Source organism: Procambarus clarkii, chromosome 72, assembly GCF_040958095.1.
Source record: "Procambarus clarkii isolate CNS0578487 chromosome 72, FALCON_Pclarkii_2.0, whole genome shotgun sequence".
Classification (NCBI taxonomy): domain Eukaryota; kingdom Metazoa; phylum Arthropoda; class Malacostraca; order Decapoda; family Cambaridae; genus Procambarus; species Procambarus clarkii.
Genome location: NC_091221.1, coordinates 9383609 through 9405582, shown reverse-complemented (window position 1 = coordinate 9405582; position 21974 = coordinate 9383609). Strand labels below are relative to the sequence as shown.

The 21974-nt window shown below is 48.2% G+C and overlaps 1 protein-coding gene and 1 long non-coding RNA gene across 11 annotated transcripts in view; one reads left to right on the top strand and one right to left on the bottom strand.

Annotated features, from left to right (window-relative positions):
• Positions 1-21974, top strand: part of pyd (zonula occludens-like protein polychaetoid) — a 371558-nt gene that overhangs the window by 154981 nt on the left and 194603 nt on the right. The window contains exon 1 of one of the 10 annotated variants that reach the window (XM_045767503.2): positions 17691-18397. The exons of the other annotated variants lie outside the window; for them this stretch is intronic. Within the exon in view, the coding sequence (XP_045623459.1) occupies positions 17714-18397 (684 nt within the window). The 5' untranslated portion in view covers positions 17691-17713. Of the gene's footprint in view, positions 1-17690; positions 18398-21974 lie in introns of those variants that run through there. 10 annotated transcript variants of the gene reach the window in all.
• Positions 1-21974, bottom strand: part of LOC138356386 (uncharacterized) — a 182564-nt gene that overhangs the window by 46129 nt on the left and 114461 nt on the right. The window lies entirely within an intron of this gene.

Here is a 21974-nt window from a genome sequence, read left to right as displayed (position 1 = left end):
ATCGAGCTGTGGGAGGGAAGGAGGGGACGCCCCTTCCCTCCCACAGCCCCCCCCCCCACAGGACTCCTGCGACCTCAGCTTGGGTCCAGTGCAGAAACAACTGGAGTCACGGGGTATTGATCTTTCCATTTCATTTATTATATATTGGAGGAAATGTAGGATGAATGATTTGTGTAGAGTTGTAGAGTGTGTTGTAGGCGAGGCTTGTAGTGTTAGAGCGGGAGGTGTTCGTGACCAACCCGGCGAGAGCAGAGTGACCTCTGCTGAGTGTTTCTCCTCGGTGGGGGCTTTGGTCTTCTGGGGCGGAGAGAGCAGAGGCGGCCAGCTGGCAGACGCAGCAGCCTGATACTCTGAGCACTTTGGCCCAGCTGTGAACACTGCTTGCTATCTCTCCTCCGCCAGGTGGGAAGGAAGTGGGAGAGAGGAGGTACAACAGTGTGGGAAGGGAGGGATAAAAGGAAAGATGGCAGTGGGTGAGGGGGAGGGAGGGGTGGTTCAGTGGGGTGGGGAGAGAGAGGAGGTGCATCCCTTTGATTTGTGTGAGTGAAGCCTAATTGTTGGTTATGAGCAACGTGGACACCTGGAGGCCGGATCCCCCACCCGGGCCTCCTGAGCCATGGCCTTTATCTTCGTGCTGCGGCTGGTTCCTCCTCCCCATCACCACTTTATTAGCTGTAGTGGTGAGAGCTGGGGGTATTTACCACTCCTGCGACCAGCTAAGAGTAGGATAATTAGGTTGTGTTTGAGCAATAAGGTGTTGCAAGTTGTGATTAACAGGTTATGCAGACGCCTGGTGCACGTCCTTCAACCTCTCACAACTCTCCTTGTATTCTACCTTAATGGGGGAGTTTCCCCTGTGGTGTGGGAGGTAAATAAAGGGTTACCTACCATCATCATCTCAAGGTAACCCATGATCATCGACAGGGTGCCTACTTAGGCCAGTTAACAGCCGTGTTGTGTGAGTGGTGGGGGGGGGGGGCCGGGAGCTTAATACTTGAGGCGGCGTGGGGGGAGGTGTGGAGGCTGTATATCAGCTGATTGGAAGTAAAATATTCGCTTGCGGGATATTCATGCCCGTGCCACCTCTTGATTGATTAATGAAGATGAAACCAGCTAAAAGATTCACGCGTGTTGGTAATTCCTATGGTGTTGTGTAAGGGTAACTTAGTGCTTTTTGGGTGTAGGCTATCTTAACCTAAGTTACCCTACCCTATCGCGCTCAACTCTTCCCTTCCCTACCATACCCTATGCTCCCCAACGCTTCCCTACTCTAACCCTATAGTGACATAACTCGCCCTGAAAGGTGTAGTATATGACTGGATGACGAGTAGTTACCCACGTGTCATGACGTATAGTAACTGCCCATCAACTTTTAGAGAGCGTCCAGAAATCCAGCTAACGCCAAGACTCTCTATGTCGGATAGTTTCGTAGCGCATTGATCTTTAAGTCATATGGATTTCTGTTTTACCTATTCGTCTCCAAAGTATAAAACCTCCCACAAGTTATTTCTCTGTTATGCCGTGTGCATGAACACTCCTCTACTTAGTGTAGCATCACGATAATCAGTATGAAGAGAGGACTGTACAGTTATTAGTGCAAATACAGGTGAAGAACAGGTTATTCTAGCAAATAAAGTCACCACAAGAACCTGTTGACCAGCCAACAAAAAGTACACTGGTGAGTAGACTCTTCACGGTGTATACTTTAAGTACAGAGTGGTACATATTCCAGGTATACAGTGCAGTGTATACAGTGGGTATACTGTGGGTGCAGAATATCCAGACAATTTCCAGACAAATGTTTCAATGAATGACGCACAATTCACAAATTGTTGGATATGAACGCCGAACCTGCAAAGTTTGTGGGCATGTTGTCGATGTGTCAGACATGACGAGGAGAAGGAGGAGGGGGGGGGGAACGACGAGGAAGAGGGAGACGAGGAGGAGAAAGAGGCAGCAGAGGTGTACTCTTAGTGAGAGGTGGTGCGCGTGTGTGCTTAGGGCAGGTCCACAGCCTACATCAGGACTTGATGCTCAAAGAGCATCAACACATTTCCAGTTGCAAATGACGTGGAATATGTCGCTTCAACAGTTACAATGTTAGGTGGTGAGATGCGAGGCACTGCTCTTGGTCTTGAGACAGTTGTGTTGTGCTATCTTAGATGGCACAACACTGCCCCTCTTTACGTTCTGAGCCATGGCCCTTCATGTTGTAAACCACTCCACGACCAAGAGTGCCCTGGTTTACAGGTGGTACCGACCTGGGTTTACGTTGGTGTTCGGTGTTCACCTTAAGTAGGTGGGTCGCCACTCCCCTGCGGACACTGCATTCCGAACCTTCTTTCCCAGCCCAGCCCCCCCCCTCACCCTTCTTGCATTTGACCATAATGCAAATCTGGACTCGGGTTGCAAGTGGTGCTATGAAATGACGTTTCAAGTTGCAAACACGAGCCTAGTGCAGGTCTTTGCAGCACTCCCATTGCAGATTTCAGGGGAGTTGCAAGGGATTGCGAGGTAATCAGGAAAGGGAGAGTAGGGGAAATCTCTGGGGAAGGATAGTGGAGGAGGATTGATGGATTATGGAAGGATGGTATAAGACACAACTGCACTCACTACTTTCAGTCCTCTACTATCTTCACCTAACACAAGCGTAGCCAGGCCCTCCTAGCATCTTTGACACACTCCTTACCTTTCTTGCATGAAGGAAACCTTGAATTTCTCCCGGTTGAAGTATCCGTCGCCAGTTGTCCAATGGGAGAGCTTTGTGCGTATGAGAGTGAGGAATTCATTATCGTGGACTATTGACAGTATCTACAGGCAGGCTGCGATGTCGTTCTGTAAAGAACAGGAGGCTGTCGCTGGTGCTGTGTGGTGCTGTCATCGATGTCCGATACCAGAGTAAAGGGTTTTTGTCCTCTCAGACGCTGGGCTCCGTCCTGTGTCCCCCGAGTATAGTGCAGTATACTGGTTCGTCCCCCGCCCCCTTCCCACACAGTATAGTGTAGTATACTCGCCTCTCAGGACATCTTGCGTATAACCCACCAATATTTTTCCCTTCCCCTTGTTTTGGTAAAATGTGGTCCACGACATACTAAGTATGCTGCTGGGTATATTGAAACCCATCCTTCTCTTCCAGCGAATATTAAAGATCGGCCGGAATTTGTTTTTTCCCATAAATTTTCAGTTGTACGGGGTTTGAGCTTGAGCAGACCAGTTAAAACAAACCTGCGATATCAACGACTTATATCATATTCTGTATAATATTTTGAATCATAGATATAAGTTCGTAAGGTGATCATTGGAGCAACACAGGCGACTTTGCACATGAGAAGTGGACTTTATTCACAGTTCTTAACACTTTGACTGTGTGGAGCTTAAGACTCCTCCTTGTGGGGTACCGAGTTCCGTATTCAATGAACTTATGAACGCCATTGCAAATATTGATTTTCCGGAAGGAACGCAACGCATAGTTCCACTTTTTTCTTGGAGGACAAGAACCTTTCAAATAGGTTGAATAGAGTGGGATAGTGTCTCAAAAAGTACCACCAAACAACAAGTGTCTGAATGGGACTGTTTATTGTTGCGCATTAAAAGCTGGAGAAATTGGTTACCTGGGGAACATGCAAAGGTCTTTTAACGAGTGGAGTCGTGCAGCAAAACATATTGATTGTTAAACATTGTTAAACAGGACCGCTTAACAAAACATTCTTTATGATGCATCTGTGTCGCCTGGGTCCTAATGTTCACTTAGATAATACGAGAGGAACTGGTGTGATGTTATGCCTACTGGTCTCGTTGCGCACCTGAACATGGGAATGTCAGGATGGATAATAGGGCCACGTTGAAAAGCCGTGGCGCAATATGCAAGATGAGAGAGAATTCTATTAAACCATTAGGCTTAAAGAGAGAGTTTTGAAACATCTCGGCCTGTAATGGCCTTTAGGGGCCCGACCCTTCACATCGTTTAGAAGAGAGCGTGATACACGCCTCCAAACTGTTCGTTTCTCAACGGGGCTGTGATTCAGACGCAGCGCCTCGCAGCGTGACGCATAACAGCCTGGTTGACCAGACCCCTTCCCCAACTAGGAGGCCTAGTAGAGACTGCGCCGTGAGGATGTTGATCCTCGAAACCAATCCAAGGTAAACGCAAGGTGAGACGAAGGTGGGGTATGGTGGGCATGGTGGGTTGGGGGGGGGGGGAAGGAGGGGCATGGTGGCCTGGATGGGGGGGGGGGGTGGAGGAGGGGCATGGCGGGCTGGCGTAATGGCCAAGTATTGATTCCACATTTTTCACTCCTTTGGAAAATTCGCTAGCCTGCCGTGTGGAGGGGAAGGGGGGGGTGGGGGGGGGGGGGGTAGGAGTGGTTGACACGACGCTTTGTAAAGGGGGGGGGGGGTGTATGGGGCTTCGCCTTGCTTGGTTTGGGGGGGATGGGGGGTAAGACCAGTACCCTCTCTACTGTTTCCTTGGGTCACCTGCTAAAGGGTAACAACCAATCAACCAGGTACCAACCAGGTACTGTGCCTTCCTGTTTCCTGGGGGAATTTTACTGAATATAAAGGAAAAGAGAACTATTGTTGTCAACGGGGTCGTTCCGCAAGGAGCGTGCTTCTTGAAAACTAGTTCCTGGCCAGGTTTGAGTCTTGAGAGACTCACACACACACACTCTTGTATGTGTCTTGAGTCAAACTCCACTGTAAAAGCATTCCGGAGTCTTCCAGGAGCATTCCAGAATATTCCGAAGGCGTTCTAGAATCTCAAACTTTCCTGGAAATCACTGGAACTCTCTTTCGCGCGTCTAATTACTGGAGGTATTTTAGATTTCAGATCGACATTGTAGAGGTTTCCAGGACAACTGTAAAGAAGTTCAATCTCAATGTTTCTTGCAGATTATGTATGCCTAAGTCGGCCCTCGTGACTATACATACTTGAGGTGAACCTCTGCTTTAAGCGAGGTCCGCCTCGAGCGTCATCAGGACTTGGTGATTGCCTGCGATAATTATAATACATAGGAAGGCCAGGCTTCACAAGCCGACGTGTGCCGGCCGCCGCCGCCGTCACCAGTACTCGCCAAGCCTGCATGATTCTGGCTCTGTTTACATAGGGAGGAGGAGGGAGCTTGAAGGTAATTGGAGGAGAACATAATTACAGCATAGAAAGCTGCGGCCTTTTGAGGCACTTGAAATAAAACTTGCGCAGCGTCACACGCTATTAAATGAATTGTGAAGGAAATAGTAATTAGGGGGGAATGGTGTGTGTATCGGGTCCCAAGGCTTTTACCCGCCCGCCTTGTTATATAAGGTAGCAGTGGACGCAGCGCTGGACCTAAGCACCAACTATACGAGGAGGACTGTGTTGCTTTGTTGGGGTCAGGGTGTAATTGTGTGTGTGTGTGTGTGATGTCGGGGGAATGACACACAGTGTCTGCCATTTTGGAAAGCCAAAATGTCCGGGTGATGGCTGGAAAACAATAAAAACCTTCACTTGAGGGACGTCTTAAACATTCCAAATCGAAGTGTGGTGTAGTGAAGGTCCTTAGACCGGAACAACCGTGGACATCAAGAGGAAACTAGATTTATTCCTCCAAGGAGTGCCGGACCAACCGGGCTGTGGTGGGTATGTGGGCCTGCGGGCCGCTCCAAGCAACAGCCTGGTGGACCAAACTCTCACAAGTCGAGCCTGGCCTCGGGCCGGGCTTGGGGAGTAGAACAACTCCCAGAACCCCATCAACCAGGTATCAAGCAGACCGTAGTCTTAGCTGGACCAAGGACCTCCGAGAGTGGGAGGCGAGAGGTTTGTTTGTGGAGGTCTACACCCCTTGCATCTCCCACTCGCCCACATGTGAGTGGGAGTGAGTGAGCATACTAGACCTAATTTAGTACATTAGGTCTAGGCGGAGTATATGTGCAACACTAGGCCAACGATAATCTAGGTTTGCTTCTGACCGTCTTTCTCAGACCCTTTAATTGCTGACATTTATTATTTTTGTCATTAATTGTATTTCAACACGATTCAAAACACCTAACCAAACCGAGAAAATATTTTAGCGAATAATTATCGCTAGAATAAAAGCCTAATTATACAATATATTATTAATATTGTTTATTACACTGTAGGTTAAAATTGGTGAATGAATTATTTGGGGTTGGCAGGAGATTGGACGAGCAGAGCCCGAGGGCGGGTTGGGAGGCTGGAGGCGCCTCCATCGTTCACACGCGGTGCAAATTTATCATCTTAAGACATTCGTGTGAGCTCCTCTCACGTATAGAAGGGATTTCAGTAATGCTGTTTCGGTTATACGTGGAGTGAGTGATTGAGGGTATTCCTGCACGCCTCCCTGCCTGCACGCCTGCACGGATAATTATAGACTAGCGTGCTTTTCAATCCTAAAAATATACCGGAAAAAGTAACAAAATGTCGTTGGAAATATAATTGTTAGTGTTATTGTTCGCGAGCGAAGGATGGTGAGCGAGATGTTGGCACCATGTCCATCATCTCTATTGACTCCCTTCCCAGCTCCCATTACTTTTCATCCCCCACCCCACCCCTCCCCCCTCCATTTACCACCTTAACTCCCTCCCTCTCCATTCGGAGTTGACCATGTTGGGAATATTGCAGAAAATGTTGTTTTCATGCAATGAGGAACCGATTTGCTGTGAGCATTTGGAAAGTTTATTTGTATAATTTATTTGCTAGTTAACGTTTGTAACAACGTAGGAGTGTGCGAGCTGGAGGAGTTTCGTTGTTGATATTGACAAATGGAACGCACAAACGGCCGCGTTTCATTGTGTCGACAGCTTAAGCATGTTTCAGCATACACACGATGCTGAAACAGGCCTAAGCGGCCGTGTGTGTGTGTGTGTGTGTTGGTCAGGATATTCCCGCGCGGGCCCCAAACCTGTGGCTGGCCCAGTAAGTCCTCATGTCTGTCTCAGGCGGAGGATGGGTGTGTATGAGTCGTGTATGTTGGCTCGAGTATGTTCGATGTTGTGGAGATTTCCCATTTAAACACATGTTGTTAAGGTTAGGACATACCTTGGTTGTGTGCGTGTGGACAGCTGTGTGGACAGCGTGTGTGTGAGTGGACAGCGCGCAGGACTCGTAATCCTGTGGCCCGGGTTCGATTCCTGGAGCAGGCGGAAACAAATTGGCAAAGTTTCTTACTGCTAGGTAACAGAGGCACCAGGGTATAAATAGGTATCTGGGAGTTAGACAGCTGTTACGGAGCTGCTTCCTGGTGTGTGTTGAAAAAACAAATCAACTGTTACTTACCGCCTCTGAATTGTCAACAAAATAGTAGTAGTACCAATCAAAGAGCCAGAGCTCAACCACCCGGAAGCACAAATAGGCGAGTACAAGTAGGTTAATACACACACACACACACACACACACACACACGCACGCGCGACGCACGAACTTTCAGACCGTTTAAATGGTATTCTTTACCAAGACTGGAGCGCTTTGGTAAAGTTATAACAACGGTCCTCTTAATAGAGTTGTGTTCAAAGCGTTACTTAATCCGCTTAAGGTTGCCTTTATGAACACCGCATATTAAGACTAAAAATAATCTTTTGCAGCCATTCTTATGCGAGGCCCTGGGAGGGGGGGGGGGTGTGTGTTCCCGTCTTGGGCAGTGTGGGGGCAGTAATTACCTACGTGTAATAACCTAAGTGTAGTTACAGGATGAGAGCTACGCTCGTGGTGTCCCGTCTTCCCAGCACTCTTTGTCAGTAGTTTCCAAGCGTTATATGACAGGTGAGAAGGTGGTGGAGGCCAAGACTGAGTGGTAGACGGTTGGAACAAAATTGAATTTACACACAGGTGAGTTCTTACACATTTCTTCGGCATCTAATTGTGGTTGCGGGGGTTGAGCTGTGGCTCTTTGGTCCCGCCTCACACATACTCGCGCACACACACACAACCGTGTGTGGGGACAGTGGGGGGGGGGCGTGTAAGGCGGCAGTAATGGGTGGGAGCGGGAGGTGATCCCTGCCACAATAGGTGGTTAGTTATGGCCCAACACTGCCACCCATTATCCTGATTACCACCATACTTTATACCCTCCCTCACCCTCCATCCCTCCCTCCTTCCCTTCCTCCATCACTCCTACGCTGTCTACTTGATACTCTCCCACACACACACCAGCCGGGGAGCCGGTCGGCCGAGCGGACAGCACACTGGACTTGTGATCCTGTGGCCCTGGGTTCGATCCCAGGCGCCGGCGAGAAACAATGGGCAAAGTTTCTTTCACCCCTATGCCCCTGTTACCTAGCAGTAAAATAGGTACCTGGGTGTTAGTCAGCTGTCACGGGCTGCTTCCTGGGGGTGGAGGCCTGGTCGAAGACCGGGCCACGGGGACACTACACTGGTTATCTTGAGATGATTTCGGGGCTTTAGAGAGGGTAGGCGTGGACACCCCCACAGGTGTGTGGTTAAGTCATCATGGTGGGCTACATGCAGGCCAGCCAATACAGAGGGGCGTCCACACACTGGTGACGATTCATCCACCACCAATCATCAGAGGCGGCACGGGCATGAGTAGCCCCGTAGGGGTAGATTGTGGATTCCCCTAAAGATCACCTTTACTACACACCACATGAAGATGTTACACGATCAGTTATAATGTGGCATTCACATAGTTGTGTTTGCGGGTTGTGATCAACATTCTGGGTCATGTTGCTTACAGTGAGGCGGTGTAGTAGTAGTAGGTAATTGTTCTAACTACTAGGTACAATTCGACTTTGTAGTTACACAATTAGATGGTTTACAGAAGTTCCAAAAAAACACGCTTTTTGTTTGCTTTGTAGCATGCTTTTGCGACCTTTGTAAAAATAATAGTAAACTTATGACTCTTCGGCTAGTTTAGCACATTACGTCTAGAAATTATAAAGATGGCGTGTTAATGAGGCCTAGGAGAAGTTAGGTTAGATCTCATTATAGAGGAGTCGACTTTCTGATGGTCATTCAAGATACGTTGGTACTTTACCCCCCCCCCCCCCCTACTGTTAAGTTACTGTAAGTATTTTAGGAGGGTGAGCTGCGTTATTGAGTGTTGTCTTGTGGTGCCAACGGGTGCGTCTTGCTTGCTGTTATCTCCCCTGATCCCAAGATGTCAGGAAGGTGGGGGATAGTGGATGGCGTGGGTGGAGGTGGGACTGGTGCAGGTATGACAGCCGAATAAAGTTATGACAAAGACTTGACGTTAGAATATATAGTCAACAACCCATGTCACTAATGTAAGAAATTGTCGGGAAGACAAATAAAGGCAATAAAAATCTAGAAGCCAACCTGACATTATAGTCACGGGGTTAAAGCGCTATTTGTACACGGAACTGTGTGTTCTTGGTGTACAGAACACGTGTGAAGAATGAACAAGGGGGGGATGAATAGTCTTCTTCACAATTGTTCCGTTTCAATCCTTACTTTTCCATGATTCACCCATTATGGGGGTGGGCTTGCCTGAAGGGGGGAGGGGGGGGGTGTTCATGCTTTCCCTGCCATAATAAAAAGCTAACACAAGACACGGCCAAAGATGCAGGAGTCTTGTTGTCACTGTCGAACACCGTGGCTCTCACCTGTTGAAGAAATGCGGTTTGGCAGCGTCTTCAACTTGGAAACTGCTTAGGTCGATGATCAAGTCGCTTGCAACTGAGGGCCAGAATGGGGCGTTTGTTTGGGACAAGGACTAGAGAGGGTGACAAATGAAAGTGAATTGTAATTCACTTATAATGACATTTATCAAAGTATTGTGTGAACATTTCTAACATATTTATTGGTGTAAACTTTCACCTACGTACTGGGTTAGTCTGAAATTTACAGTACGACATCTCGGATATTACATCTTAGAAGTTACAATTTAAAATCTAAATGTTTAGTCATTGAATATAGTTGGCAGATGCTTTGCTGAACTCAGATTTATATTGTTACGTGCACGTCAAGAATTGTACATGTCCTGTACATAGAATGTATTCTGTGTACAACTAACTACACCTGGAGGGTGCAGACATTATTTTTAGCGAGCTAGTGTGTGTTGGTTAGGTCACCCCCCCCCCGTAGTGTGTAGATTGCCCACCTCTCCCCAGCAATGTTGGTGTGGTGAGCTGCAGTCTGTGTGCAACACAGCCAGTCTTCTCTTACTGTTGTGTCTCTTATCAACACAGCCGCCGGATATTACACCCACCGTAACCTCCAACACTGCACCAGGCACCATTACAGTGTTGGAGCCAGGCAGTCCAACACTACCAGTAGTTTTTGGCGCGTTCCTTTTCCCCGTGCACACACTATCATCCGCAAGTTTATATTTATTATATATTATATATATAATAATCTGCGAATAAGGAAACAGGAGCGGGAGTCCAGTGATAAATTTCCTGCGTCAGAATAGCTGTTATTAAGGGAATTTACGTTGTCGACCAATAACATGCGATGCTTTGCTTTTGGGGGGGGTACCGTTTGGGGCGTGCGTGTGTGTGTGTGTACTCACGTATTTGTGCTTGCGTGACCAAAGAGCCAAAGCTCAACCCCCGCCTCTCAACTGTCAATCAACTCTATGTACAGAGCCCAGTAGGCTCGGGAATCTGTACAACACACCTTTACAGAGATGTGGAGGCGGATTCATATCTACATTTAGAGTAGTTAACAGGTGGAATGCATTACGCAAAGAACTTTTTCAGTACCCAAATGAGCCACAGGGACGTTGACACTCAGTCTCCTTGTTCGCGTACCGCCACAGGTGAAAACTGCACTCAATTGAGGAGTTTGTAGGTAAACTATTCAATAGACAGGGTAGACAAGGATAGTGATCATGTCTTCCCTCACTCTTCTGTCTTCCAGTATAGTAAGATGCATTTCCCGCAGCCTTTCTTCGTAACTCATGCCACTAGACTAGTCCCCGAATTAAGAGGCATACCTCTGAACTATTTCCAGCTTGGTCTTGTGCTTGACAAGGTACGGGCTCCATGCTGGGGCCGTATGCTCCAGGATTGCTCGTAGGTATGCGGTGTACAAGATTCTGAACGATTCCTTACACAGAACAGCCTTCAGGAACCTCATGTTTTACGTCTGCGGCATATGCGAGGGCGGCTTTCTTTTTCTCTCTGTCTCCTGAAGCGCACATAAAAAGATCTAGGAGTTGAAGTACTTGATATCACACTCAACCTGTCCTATTCTGTATCTTGTGTCTATTTCCATTTCATTAGCAAAGTTTAACCCAAGCGGTGGAAACAGGAGGCCAAAGTAATGAAACTGATCCAACAAATGGCTGCATTTATTCATTCACTCGGTCAGTAGGAGGTTACAGGACGACCTAGACAATCAGCCTCTATGAGGAGATTTGACACAAGTTTTGCATCATCAACAAACCTTCAATTATTGTGATCGCCTCATACGGTATACATTATGTTCTGTATACTCCTATTTTAGCAATCTCTCCTGCTCTGAAGAAGTGCTTTATCGCGTCTTTCTCGTCTCCTAAGCTCTCCAAATGTGTATATTATTTGACATCTCTCTAGCGAGTACGTGGAAAATACTGGAGGGCCAGGTCCCAAATTTACATAGAACCAGTGAAAATGCATATCATTCACTCCAGTACGTTGTTATTTTACTGTTATGCAAGAAGAGCACAGGTGCCATAGGCACAATCAGAGAACACTGATGTTTCAACCCGACCTCGCACTTTCGTACAGAGGTCCGCGGTTGTTCAACATCCTCCCAGCGAGCATAAGAAATATTGCCGGAACAACCGTGGACATCTTTGAGAGATGGTTGATCCGGCGACTTTTCTTCACCACAGCTTACTTTTCTGTTGAAGATGTAGGCCTGCGGGCCGCTTCAAGCAACAGCCTGGTGGACCAAGCTCTCAAGTCAAACCTCGCTTCGGGCCGGGCTGGAGGAGTAAAAGAACTCCCAGACCCCCCCCCCCCCTCCCTTGAAAAGGCACAGTGGCTAGCAACGGGGTATGAAGAAAACACCGAAGAAATTGGAAATGACGTCGCTAGAAAAGGGAAGAGGGGGGAAAGAAAGGGTGGAAAAGAAACAAAATACTATCGAACATTTCCCTTATCCTTAGGGCATTGATAAACATGAACACCAATAGAAATAGATGAACCATACAGATATTAAAAACACATTTACGACAGCAGTGGGAAAATTAAATGAACTAAACGAGGCCATCGACGCCAACTCCATGTTTTGAAAGCTATCGTATGTACTTTGTCATTTCTAGTCACCATTGTCTAATAAAAAGTGTGGGTTCAAGATTTGAACTTGGGTCCTGTAGGCACAAATAGGTGCATTCAGACGAATACGAGCTCAGCGCTGCAAGAGCCTCACTAACGAAGGTTAGTAGCTCTTAACTTGAAGTTCGTAGCGTCAACAACTTGTGCCGAGTGATGTGTCATGCATTGTTAGCAACTTCGAGAGGATAATGCAATGGGAACTGAAGACACTGCAGATGATCGAGCACTGTGATGAAGGTCTATCTCTCTGACAAGCATGTATGAGAACCCCGATAACTGTAGAGTGTATTTGGTATTCTACGAGTTGTTGTTGTTGTCTGAAGCTGAGCTGCGGCTTGACCAATGCCTGAGTCACCAACATCTACTTTGTAACACTTGGCAAAGCGCAAGGAAGTAACCCGTCCACCAGTCATGTCTTTACAGAAGTAGGGTAATGAGGCCTTGGTCTGGTTGACTTGGGCACAGATGTGTGGTTCCTGCAATTTGCTCCTTTGACCATCAACTGCAGGGGATATACTGAGCACCACTTGATTGACCAAGTCACGCTGATTTCTATTTGGCTCCTCGCAAGACTGCTAGGCGTCCAGAAGTCATTGACCTTTTGAGAACTTAACTCTGACAATGCACTCGCTAATGAAAGCAGCAAGGTCGCACTGCTCTCGCCGTGATACTAACTACCAACTAATCCTTCCAATTGCTTTTCAAGCAGGCCATGTGGCAAACTTGAATGTTTAACAAACGTAACACGCGCTTCTGTTAAGTATTAAAGATATCCCTTTACAAGCAGACAAGTCACTCCGATATTCAATCAGATTCTCTCTCGTTCACTAATTGATGGAATCTGTAGGACCATATATGTCACTTCTGTCCACTCTCAAAGCTCGCTCCTTGGTCTCCTAACTCACTGTTTCTCATGTACTGTTTACGAGTCTGTCCCAAACAAGGAACGCACTTGCATGAAAGTGTTTACAGACGACGCAAACCCCAAGGGATCGCATGAGAAGAACCGAAACAATATTCAGGAATAAACGGACCAATGGCTGCTAGAGTTAAATCGTAATAAATGTAGTGAAATCTAGAAAGGCGGTAGTGTAATACAGGAAGAGAGTTGTAATTGTCAGACAGTAAAAGGAGCCTGGGAATTAAAGCTGCTGGTAGGTTAATTGTGTTGACATGCACCTCTGGTGTTATATAAGCAGCGTACAGGAAACTGTTAAGCATGTGCATGATGCCTCAATAGGAGATCATTCCGCCCATAATACACAACATACGTCAGCATAATATTTGGAATATGCAACCCAAGAAATTGTTGATGATATATATTACAAGATTTTCTAGCCAGAATGGTAGCTAAGAGTACTAAACTGAGGACATGTTAAGGGATCTCTTCTAATGACGTTAGACAGAGAGAAGGACCAGATTAGACATGATCACAACGTATTCAGGGGGAATAGACAAGGTTGACAAGAAATAAGCCGAGATTGGCAGAGGTAGAAGGTGGAAACATAGATGAGTAGGGAGGCCGAAGGACACTCTTGAGACATGTGGCTGGGGTAACACAGTGGAGGAAGCTGGAAGCGCTGGTTGTTGAAGCCACCTCCATTCACACCTTCAAGAGCAAGTATGGCAGAGAACATCTACCTGGGGAATTATACTTACCGGGGGTCCTTTAGCTACAACCAACTCTTCCTAGGTTATATACTCACCAAGTTGGGCTTGCGGGGGTTGAGCTTTGGCTCTTTTGGCCCGCGCATGCATATATGCATGCATGTAGGGTACACGTGCACGGTCATGTCCACTCATCTCCCTATACGCTGAACCCTCAGGCTTGTGTGTGAGACCTATTTAAAAACAAAAATGAAAAAATCAAGCATGTTATTCCTGTGTGTGTGACAAATATCAAGGTATACACACACACACACACACACACACACATAATCCGCTGTTCCTCTCCAAAACATACACTCGTTCCGTAGCTGTGTTGGAGAGGTACAAAGCCATGACTGCCTCTCCGCACCACAAATCCATAGCCATAGCTTCAGGTTCCTCTACACTTTTGCAGAACTTTCCAACAAAAGTCTCGAACAGAAACTCTCTCTCTCTCTCTCTCTCTTTTTACCCCGGTGGGTGAAGTCTGCTAACACGAGTCAGAATGCGTCTGCTCCTGAGAGCTTTTCCAGGTATATCCAGGTTTTCCTTCCCGTAGCTCATGGTAAGCCTACAAGTTTTTCTCTTCAACGCGACCCGCCAATAGGTTTTACTGCCAGGTCGCTGATTACTGTTGGGTAGACAGGGGCAACAGTAATGGACTGGATCCCGGTTATTACTCCCCGCGATTTTATCCTGTATTCACGTAGTTGTTCTTGCGGGGGCTGAGCTCTGCTCTTTCGACTCGCCTCTGAACTATCAATCGTCAAAGTAACTAGTAACTAATATCCCCCCCCCCCCAGCCCCGAAATCATCTCAAGATAACCCCCCAACCCTACACACACACACACAGACTGCTGTTACACACCCAGGAAGCAGTTCCGTAACTCGCCCCTGTTACCTAGCAGTAAATTGGTACCTGCATCAGGGGGTGAAAGAAACTGTGCCCATTTGTTTCTGCCTGGTCCGGGTATCGAACCCGAGCCATATAATTACGAGTTCTGCGCGCTGTCCGCTCACCTAGTTGTACTCAAGGGGTCTGGTAGCTGAGTACACACACATCTACTTACACACAAACGGTGAGTAGGTGGTCTGTGTGTCTCTCATGGATGGAGGGAGAGGGAGGGAGAGACACCAAAAGGGGATGATGTAGCAGATGTGTGCAATCGCCGTGGGGATTACCTCTAATCTGCCAATCTCATTTTCCCTACTCGCACTTGTCTGCTTGTCTTAGGACCTCAAGTGGGGGGCCCCACATTCCTCCCACCCTCGCCTCTCCCACGGCGCCCCCTCCCACCTTCGCCACTCCCCAGGCAAAAATATATAGTAGAAAACATTTGGAGATATATTTTTAACGCTACTAAAAACAATTTTGCTTTGTCTAATATTCGGAAAATATAAAAATGCCTGTAATATGACTTTTTCTTTTGTTGTTGTCGTTTCTGAATTTCATAATTGTTAATAATGAAGTTGAAGCATTTGTTTTATTAAATATATGTTGTGGTCAATAGAGCGTGTGTATGTTCAGACATACTCGGATATATACACATGTCTGTCGGGCGTGTATGCGCACTTACTATTTGTGCCTGCAGAGCACAGCTGTTAGCTCGGGACCCCGCCTTTCTAGCCGTCGGTTGTCTAATGTCTTGACTCCCAACCTATTTACCTGTAGCAGCTGTCTATCGCCTGTTCATCTAGCAGTGTCTAGGCGTAAGTAGGTAAGAAACTGTTCATTTATTTCTGCCTCGACCGGGAATCGAACTCGGGCCCATTAGACAACGACCCCAGAGCGCTGCCCGCGCGGCTGAGAGGGTGTCAGCGCCTTTGAGTGCTTGCCTATCACTGGTGCTTGCACAAGTGAGGTTTAGCTCTTTACGCCACGTACAAGCGAATCAAGAAAATTCAGAACAAACGCAAAATACGAATATTTATTGCCGTGTGTGGCATCAACGTCGTCTTTCCATGCATTTGACTCAGTTGAACATGAGTACAAATGCAAATTTTTTTCAATTTAATAAGGCAGACCTTGGTGGACAAGGTCTGCCTCAACATATCTGAACACTCACAACATTAAATGGTTAGGTTAAGATATTCTTTAAATGGTTAGGTTATGTTTCGCGGGGACGCTAAACCTAACCAAAGTCCCACTACCCTCTCTTGAGGTTATGCTAAATTTGTGGACATCTGGAGGACAACCTAGGTAATCTTGTTTGGAACGTCTCTTAGATCTGTCACTACATTTGTTGAGTTTTGTGCTTCGTGGGGTGCGGGTAGTATTTAGTAATGGTTATGGTTGCCAACACACACTGCCTGCTTGTAGAGTCCTTATTTTGGTGTAAAAGGCCTTTCAAATCCTTGCAACCTGTTCAGAAACAAATGAGCTCTCCGGTATGTGTGTTTCTGGTGTTTATTAAAATTCCAACAAATTCCAACATAATTTGTAGAGTGGATGTATCACTTCCTTAGTAGTGGGGGAAAGCAACTACAAGAATTACTTTCTCCCAGTAGCACCTCATAAACGTATTCCGCCTGGCGAAGTTTACCATGGAGGAGAAGCTGGCACAGAGGGGGAACAAATATTTACGCCAGATGGTGGGGCCTGTGCCCCTCTGGCTAAGCCACCCCCACCCTCTTTCCCATGTTTCCCAAACTCTGCATGATGACAACACTGCGGACACCAAACTCTGCTGGTGTCGTGTGAACTGGGCTTCTCCTGGCTGTTGACACGGAGGCGTCATGTGCTCTACATTCTAGGCAACGAGGCTCTTCTTGCTGTTATCATTAAAATCCTGAACCTCCTATTTTAATGTTCCGGTTGAATGTTGGTGCATTATATTGACAATGTTATTGGTTCTGGTGCATTGCTGAGGTCAGTAACCTGAAGTCAGCCTGTATCCTGGCTGACCTCATGTCTGTCCTTGTCGACAGCCAAGTTTAGTGTTCCTTGTCAATCACAAACTGGACCAATACCTGGGGTATAATTCCATAAATAACACACGCAGATTAACTTTGTTGAGGTTGCGTTTGACTCAATAGTGATTAAGTATCATTACCAAGTCTGTTAGCATATTAACATCACACACCACCAGGTACATAAACCCACACCACACTAAATCGTGGTACGACTCCAAGGGTGTACGGGGTGAGAGATTTGTACCGTGTGCGATAATAATTTAAGTTATCCCTGTATACTGAATGTTTTGGGTTAGTTTTGATGATTTTATTATGCAACCTATACCCATCCTGTGGGCGGTAGTGGAGAAGGTTACAGAGGCACATAATGGGCTGAGGAACTTGATCTCCCAAAATACAATTAGCTAAGCAGGTTACAGCTAGTTACAGAGTTTTAAGTGAATTATCTCAAGAATGGGCTTGAGAGCGCCCACAAGTAGAGACTGGAAGGTAAGCCACTTACCCATGAGGTGAACCCCCATGCCCCCACCATACCCACCACCCATCATCCAGTAGGGCAGCGCTGGAAAAGTTACAATCCCTCACAATCTGCTAACTGTAGATAACTGGGGGATATACAGTGGTGATTTATGTTTCTAGAGTCGTTAGTTACTGGGCGTGCGTGGTGCCAGAGCCGCCCCCAGGGCGTGATGGACCTCCTGCTGCTACTGTTGTGGGTCTAGACGAGCGGTGTCACCTGCGGCGTCACCTGCCGACACCGCTGATGGTGGCGAACTTTTAGTGTGGGTGTGCCACTTCGCGCGCCCCCCTTACCTCCTCCCTCCCTCTCCCTTTCCCTTCGCCCCCCCCTCTCCCTCCTTCCCCCCACCCCCTGGTGTGTCAAGACGACCCCCACCCCCCCACCTGACCCTCCTCCATGCAAGAAAGGCCTCCGTGCTCTAGGTTCACCGCGCCCCTCACAAGGATGAACTGCAAGGGTCTCTCCTCCCGTGGCAACACCACCGAGGGTGACTCCCCCGTGGGCGGCCTCCCACCCTACTCCTCCAGGGGGGTGGAGGCCTACCCCGCCACCCACAGTTCCTCGCCCTCCCCCAGGGTCATGGAGGAGGGCCACTACTTCTCCCTAGGGGGCGTGCCCTCCCCCAGGACAGGAGGATTGCCCACCTTCACTAGCGGCCTCGACGACTTGTTTCTCAACGGGCAGCTGATGGGCGGCAGTGGGCGGGCCCTGCAGCTGCCTCACGTGGGCGGCCTGGGGTCCAGGGGGGAGCAGCACGACTATGAGGGCGTGGAGGCGGCCTCGCTCTACACCTACGGCACCCTGGGGGCGCGGGGCGACACCTCCGCCAGGAGCAGGTCGCTCGAGGACGTCCTCGGGCGCCACTCGGAGCCTGGAAGCAGGTCTCCCAAATTGCTCGAGGTCATCATGCCTCCGTCGCCGAGGTTCTCGGCCGCCGATATCGAGGCCGAGGACGACGAGGACGACGAGGTCAAGGCGGCGAGGAGTGAGGACGACGGCAACGACGCTGGCGACGAGGACACCAGCTTCGAGGAGGAGCTCTGTTTCCCCGACGACTACGTCTACGGCTTCTATGACGAGGTGAGTCGTGTTCCTGTTTGGCACTGTTATCCTCACCCCCCCCCCTCTCATGTTGGCACTGCCATCCTCATGTTAGCTTTCCCTAGATGACTAGGGTGTCAACATGGCACTCTGCAGGTACAAACTATGCGAATGATTCACGGTATGTTGGTTCTTTCAGTCTTTGTCTTTCTGTTCTTCTCTTGTGACTTACTTTTCATCAAAGACCTCAATCATTATTCAGGCTTCTTCTAGCTCATACTCAAGCATACTCAGCTTCTTTCGACGGTTCATGAACTATGAGGCCACCCCCACGCATCATGCTTCTTGAAGCTCGTGTTTCCAGAGGAGATTCTTGGCTGGGTGATGTGGCGGGAGAGAAGCGTCGAGGTGCTGCTCCCTGCTGCAATATCAGGCGTGTCTAGATGGATGAGTGAGTTATTATGGGAGTTTGTGGCCCGGTCTGTGAGGACTGAGTCATGGGGTAGACGTCGACTGTATCAAGTTACTAGATGCACTCGAGTTAGATTTAAATTAAACAACTTTCACTCATACAGATAGAATAAAGATAATCGCATATCAGAATCTGGATTTTGTCATTTGTGTCTACGTTCCCTCAACCACTTGGGCTGGACGGTAGAGCGACGGTCTCGCTTCATGCAGGTAGGCGTTCAATCCCCGACCGTCCAAGTGGTTGCCCACAATCCCATCCCTAATCCTGATCCCTTCCAAGTGTTATATAGTCATCACGGGAAAGCGCCAAGCCATTACAAATCCTTGTCCCTCTCAGCCTGTGCATCTTGAACCGTTTCCTAAGCTGTTCCTTGCACGGTGCGCCAGATTTTCTTATGGTAATTATATGAGAATGTCTCGAGTCTAGTGTCCTTGTTCTCACGACGTTGCTTTCAATTCTATCATTTAATGAACCAAAGACTCGAGGGTGGCTGCCGCTAATGTGATTTCATTGGTGCAAGCTCTTAATACTCTCATTCTTGGTGACTATTAGGGCCAGGAGGCTAGGTGAGGCTTTTGTATTATTGCTCAATGTTGTGGGGAGGTTAAGGGAAGCAGCTTCCAACGCATGTTGCACTATTCATGTCGAGGGACTCACAGTGCCTTGGATCCCTGGTGGTCAATAATTCTATTTTTATTCACTTTTGACTGAACTCGTCTTCAACCGGGAGACGTGTTTTCATTCACGTGTGGGCCTCGTGTGTCTCCCTGGAGGCTGGGTCTTGGATACAAACGGACTGCTTCACATATGCGAGGGTGGGAGTGTATTTTCCTCCTTAAATTCCTAGAAAGTGCCACTCACTAGAAAGCGGAAGGAACACAGGCAAGGAGGGTACCACCAAGAAAAGAAACCAATGAGGTGACCTTTAACATCACGATTAGTGTTGTGCACAGTGACCTCGCATACACAATATTTTTCATTGAAATTTACGAAATACAGTATCCAAACCGAGCCTAAATCCACTGCGCAGCGAGTGTACTCGCCTGGTTATACTTGCGGAAGTTGAGAGGCGGGACGAAAGAGCCGAAGCTCAACTGTCAAACTAAGCTACTTGGCTCTGTTCACCGGTTGATTATCATATCTGCATCAGGCAATTTCGAATGTAGACTCCATACACAGGAGTGAGGAGTGATGTGGTGGAGGCTTTACCCAAATGAGCCAGAGTACTTAACGCCCCTGTGACACTCCATCTGTTATGTTCTTTTTAGAGAGTCTCTCAGAGGTGGATACACACACACACACACACACACTGTGTGTGTGTCCCCTTGAGACAAAGACAGACGGAGACAGACAGAGGCAGGCAGACAGAAGTGGAATGGAGAGAGAGGGGGCAGCAATGGTGTCGGCATACTTTGTGTAGATACAGAGGGGATTTGTTTAGTATTTCCTTAAGTGTTAGTGTGTGGTGGGGCAGGTGGAGGGGAGGGGAGGTGAGGTGGCGTGTCTGGGTGCCCAGTCTCTCTGGCGTGCCTGTAATCTTTCACAGGTGGTGTTGACGCGTGTAGGGTAGACCTCAGTGACTTGAGGTAGGGGGAGAGAAAGTAGAAAAGGGAGAGAATGGGAGAATTAGGAAAAAGAAGAATAAAGAAGGACGAGAGAAAGATGCGAAAAATGACGATTGAACTGGAGAGAAGTTATTTTTCATGGTTTCGCGTGTAGAAGACACACACACTTTCCCAGTGAGCTGAGAAATGTGTATAAAACACAGGTTAAATTGTTTTTCTCGTGCATTTGTGTAGGTCGTCATCGTGGGTAGACTTGTGTGTGCTCCATAAAGGGAGCGTTTCGTGCTCCCTTTATGTTGTAAGTAGGAATTGTCGCAAGTTGTTGCGGTCGTCAGAGTTGTAGTCGTCGTTTGTGGGAATGGTTGTCGTTACCAGAGCAGCGTTAGTGCCCGTCTGAGCACATGTTGAGTGGTCCCAGCTGCTGGGGAATTGTGGCCTCCCAGTCATCACCAGCTGATGACTGGGACGTGTGAGACAGTTATCAGCTGGTGGTGACTAATATTATAAATAGTAGCCAAATGGTAAGTGGAGGACCGTGAGGACCCACACGGCTGTCGCCAGTTTTCCCGCTATAATGGATGACTGTCACTAGCACCCGCTCTCCTATTATGTGTCTGGCTCAACCTGGCCCAGATAGGCGGGAGCAGGTGTGGGGATGTCGAGAGGGCGATGGGGTTGGGGGGGTTATGGGTATCGGCAGCATGAAACAGGAGTGCCGTTGGGCATCGCAGAGGATGGGGGGATGGGGCAGAGTGATGGCTCGCAACGGCTTCAGAAGGATGGGAGGTCCGATCCTTCACAGAGACTATTCACGCTATAGTCCCGTCCCTATTCTTTGCATTTCGAAACACACATGTGGGTGACCGGGGGGGGGGGTGCCCATCTGCCCTACGGTCTGTTAGCTTCCGCCAGGCTTTTGCTTAAATATTTGCATGGGCATACATATACATTCGTTCTGGACCCGCTAGTATCCCCTGTTAACAAGCCTGAATGTACAAATACGTGCACTCACATCAAGCAGAGGAAGATATCAGTTTGTCCAAGTGGTCTCGTAGCCTCCTGTTGAAATTGACTTCACTAAAACTCTAGTCGTCATTTGTGGTACAGTGTAAAGTAAGGACAAATATTTGTATCAGGCCTCTTGCTACTTACAACCTCCCATCTGCTGCTACCTTGTAACCTTGAGGGTATTCACAGGAGGGTAACGAGGCCCACTATCCCTTGGGCAGAGTGCGTGTCAGCTTAGACTAAATACGGAGATGAAAGGTGAGAGTTTATAATGGGGTACTCAGCGCCATAAGGCTTGCTGGTGCACGCCGGGGTGTGGCTGGGGGAGCTCCAGCAGCCTCTGTCCCAGCAGCCTAGTGGCTGGGGTCCCAGCACCCAAGATGCGCCGCCCGCGGCAATCATTAAACTCCAGTGCTCTTTTTGGGTGGGGAGTTGGGGGTGGTTGTTGGGGTACGGGGGTGTTGCTTCGTGGAGCAGCAACGGCTGCTTCCCCCCCCCCTTCTGATATTGCCCCCTGCCCTTTACAACCCCTCTCCCCCTCCCATACAAGCCGCCCCCCTTCTCTCTCTCT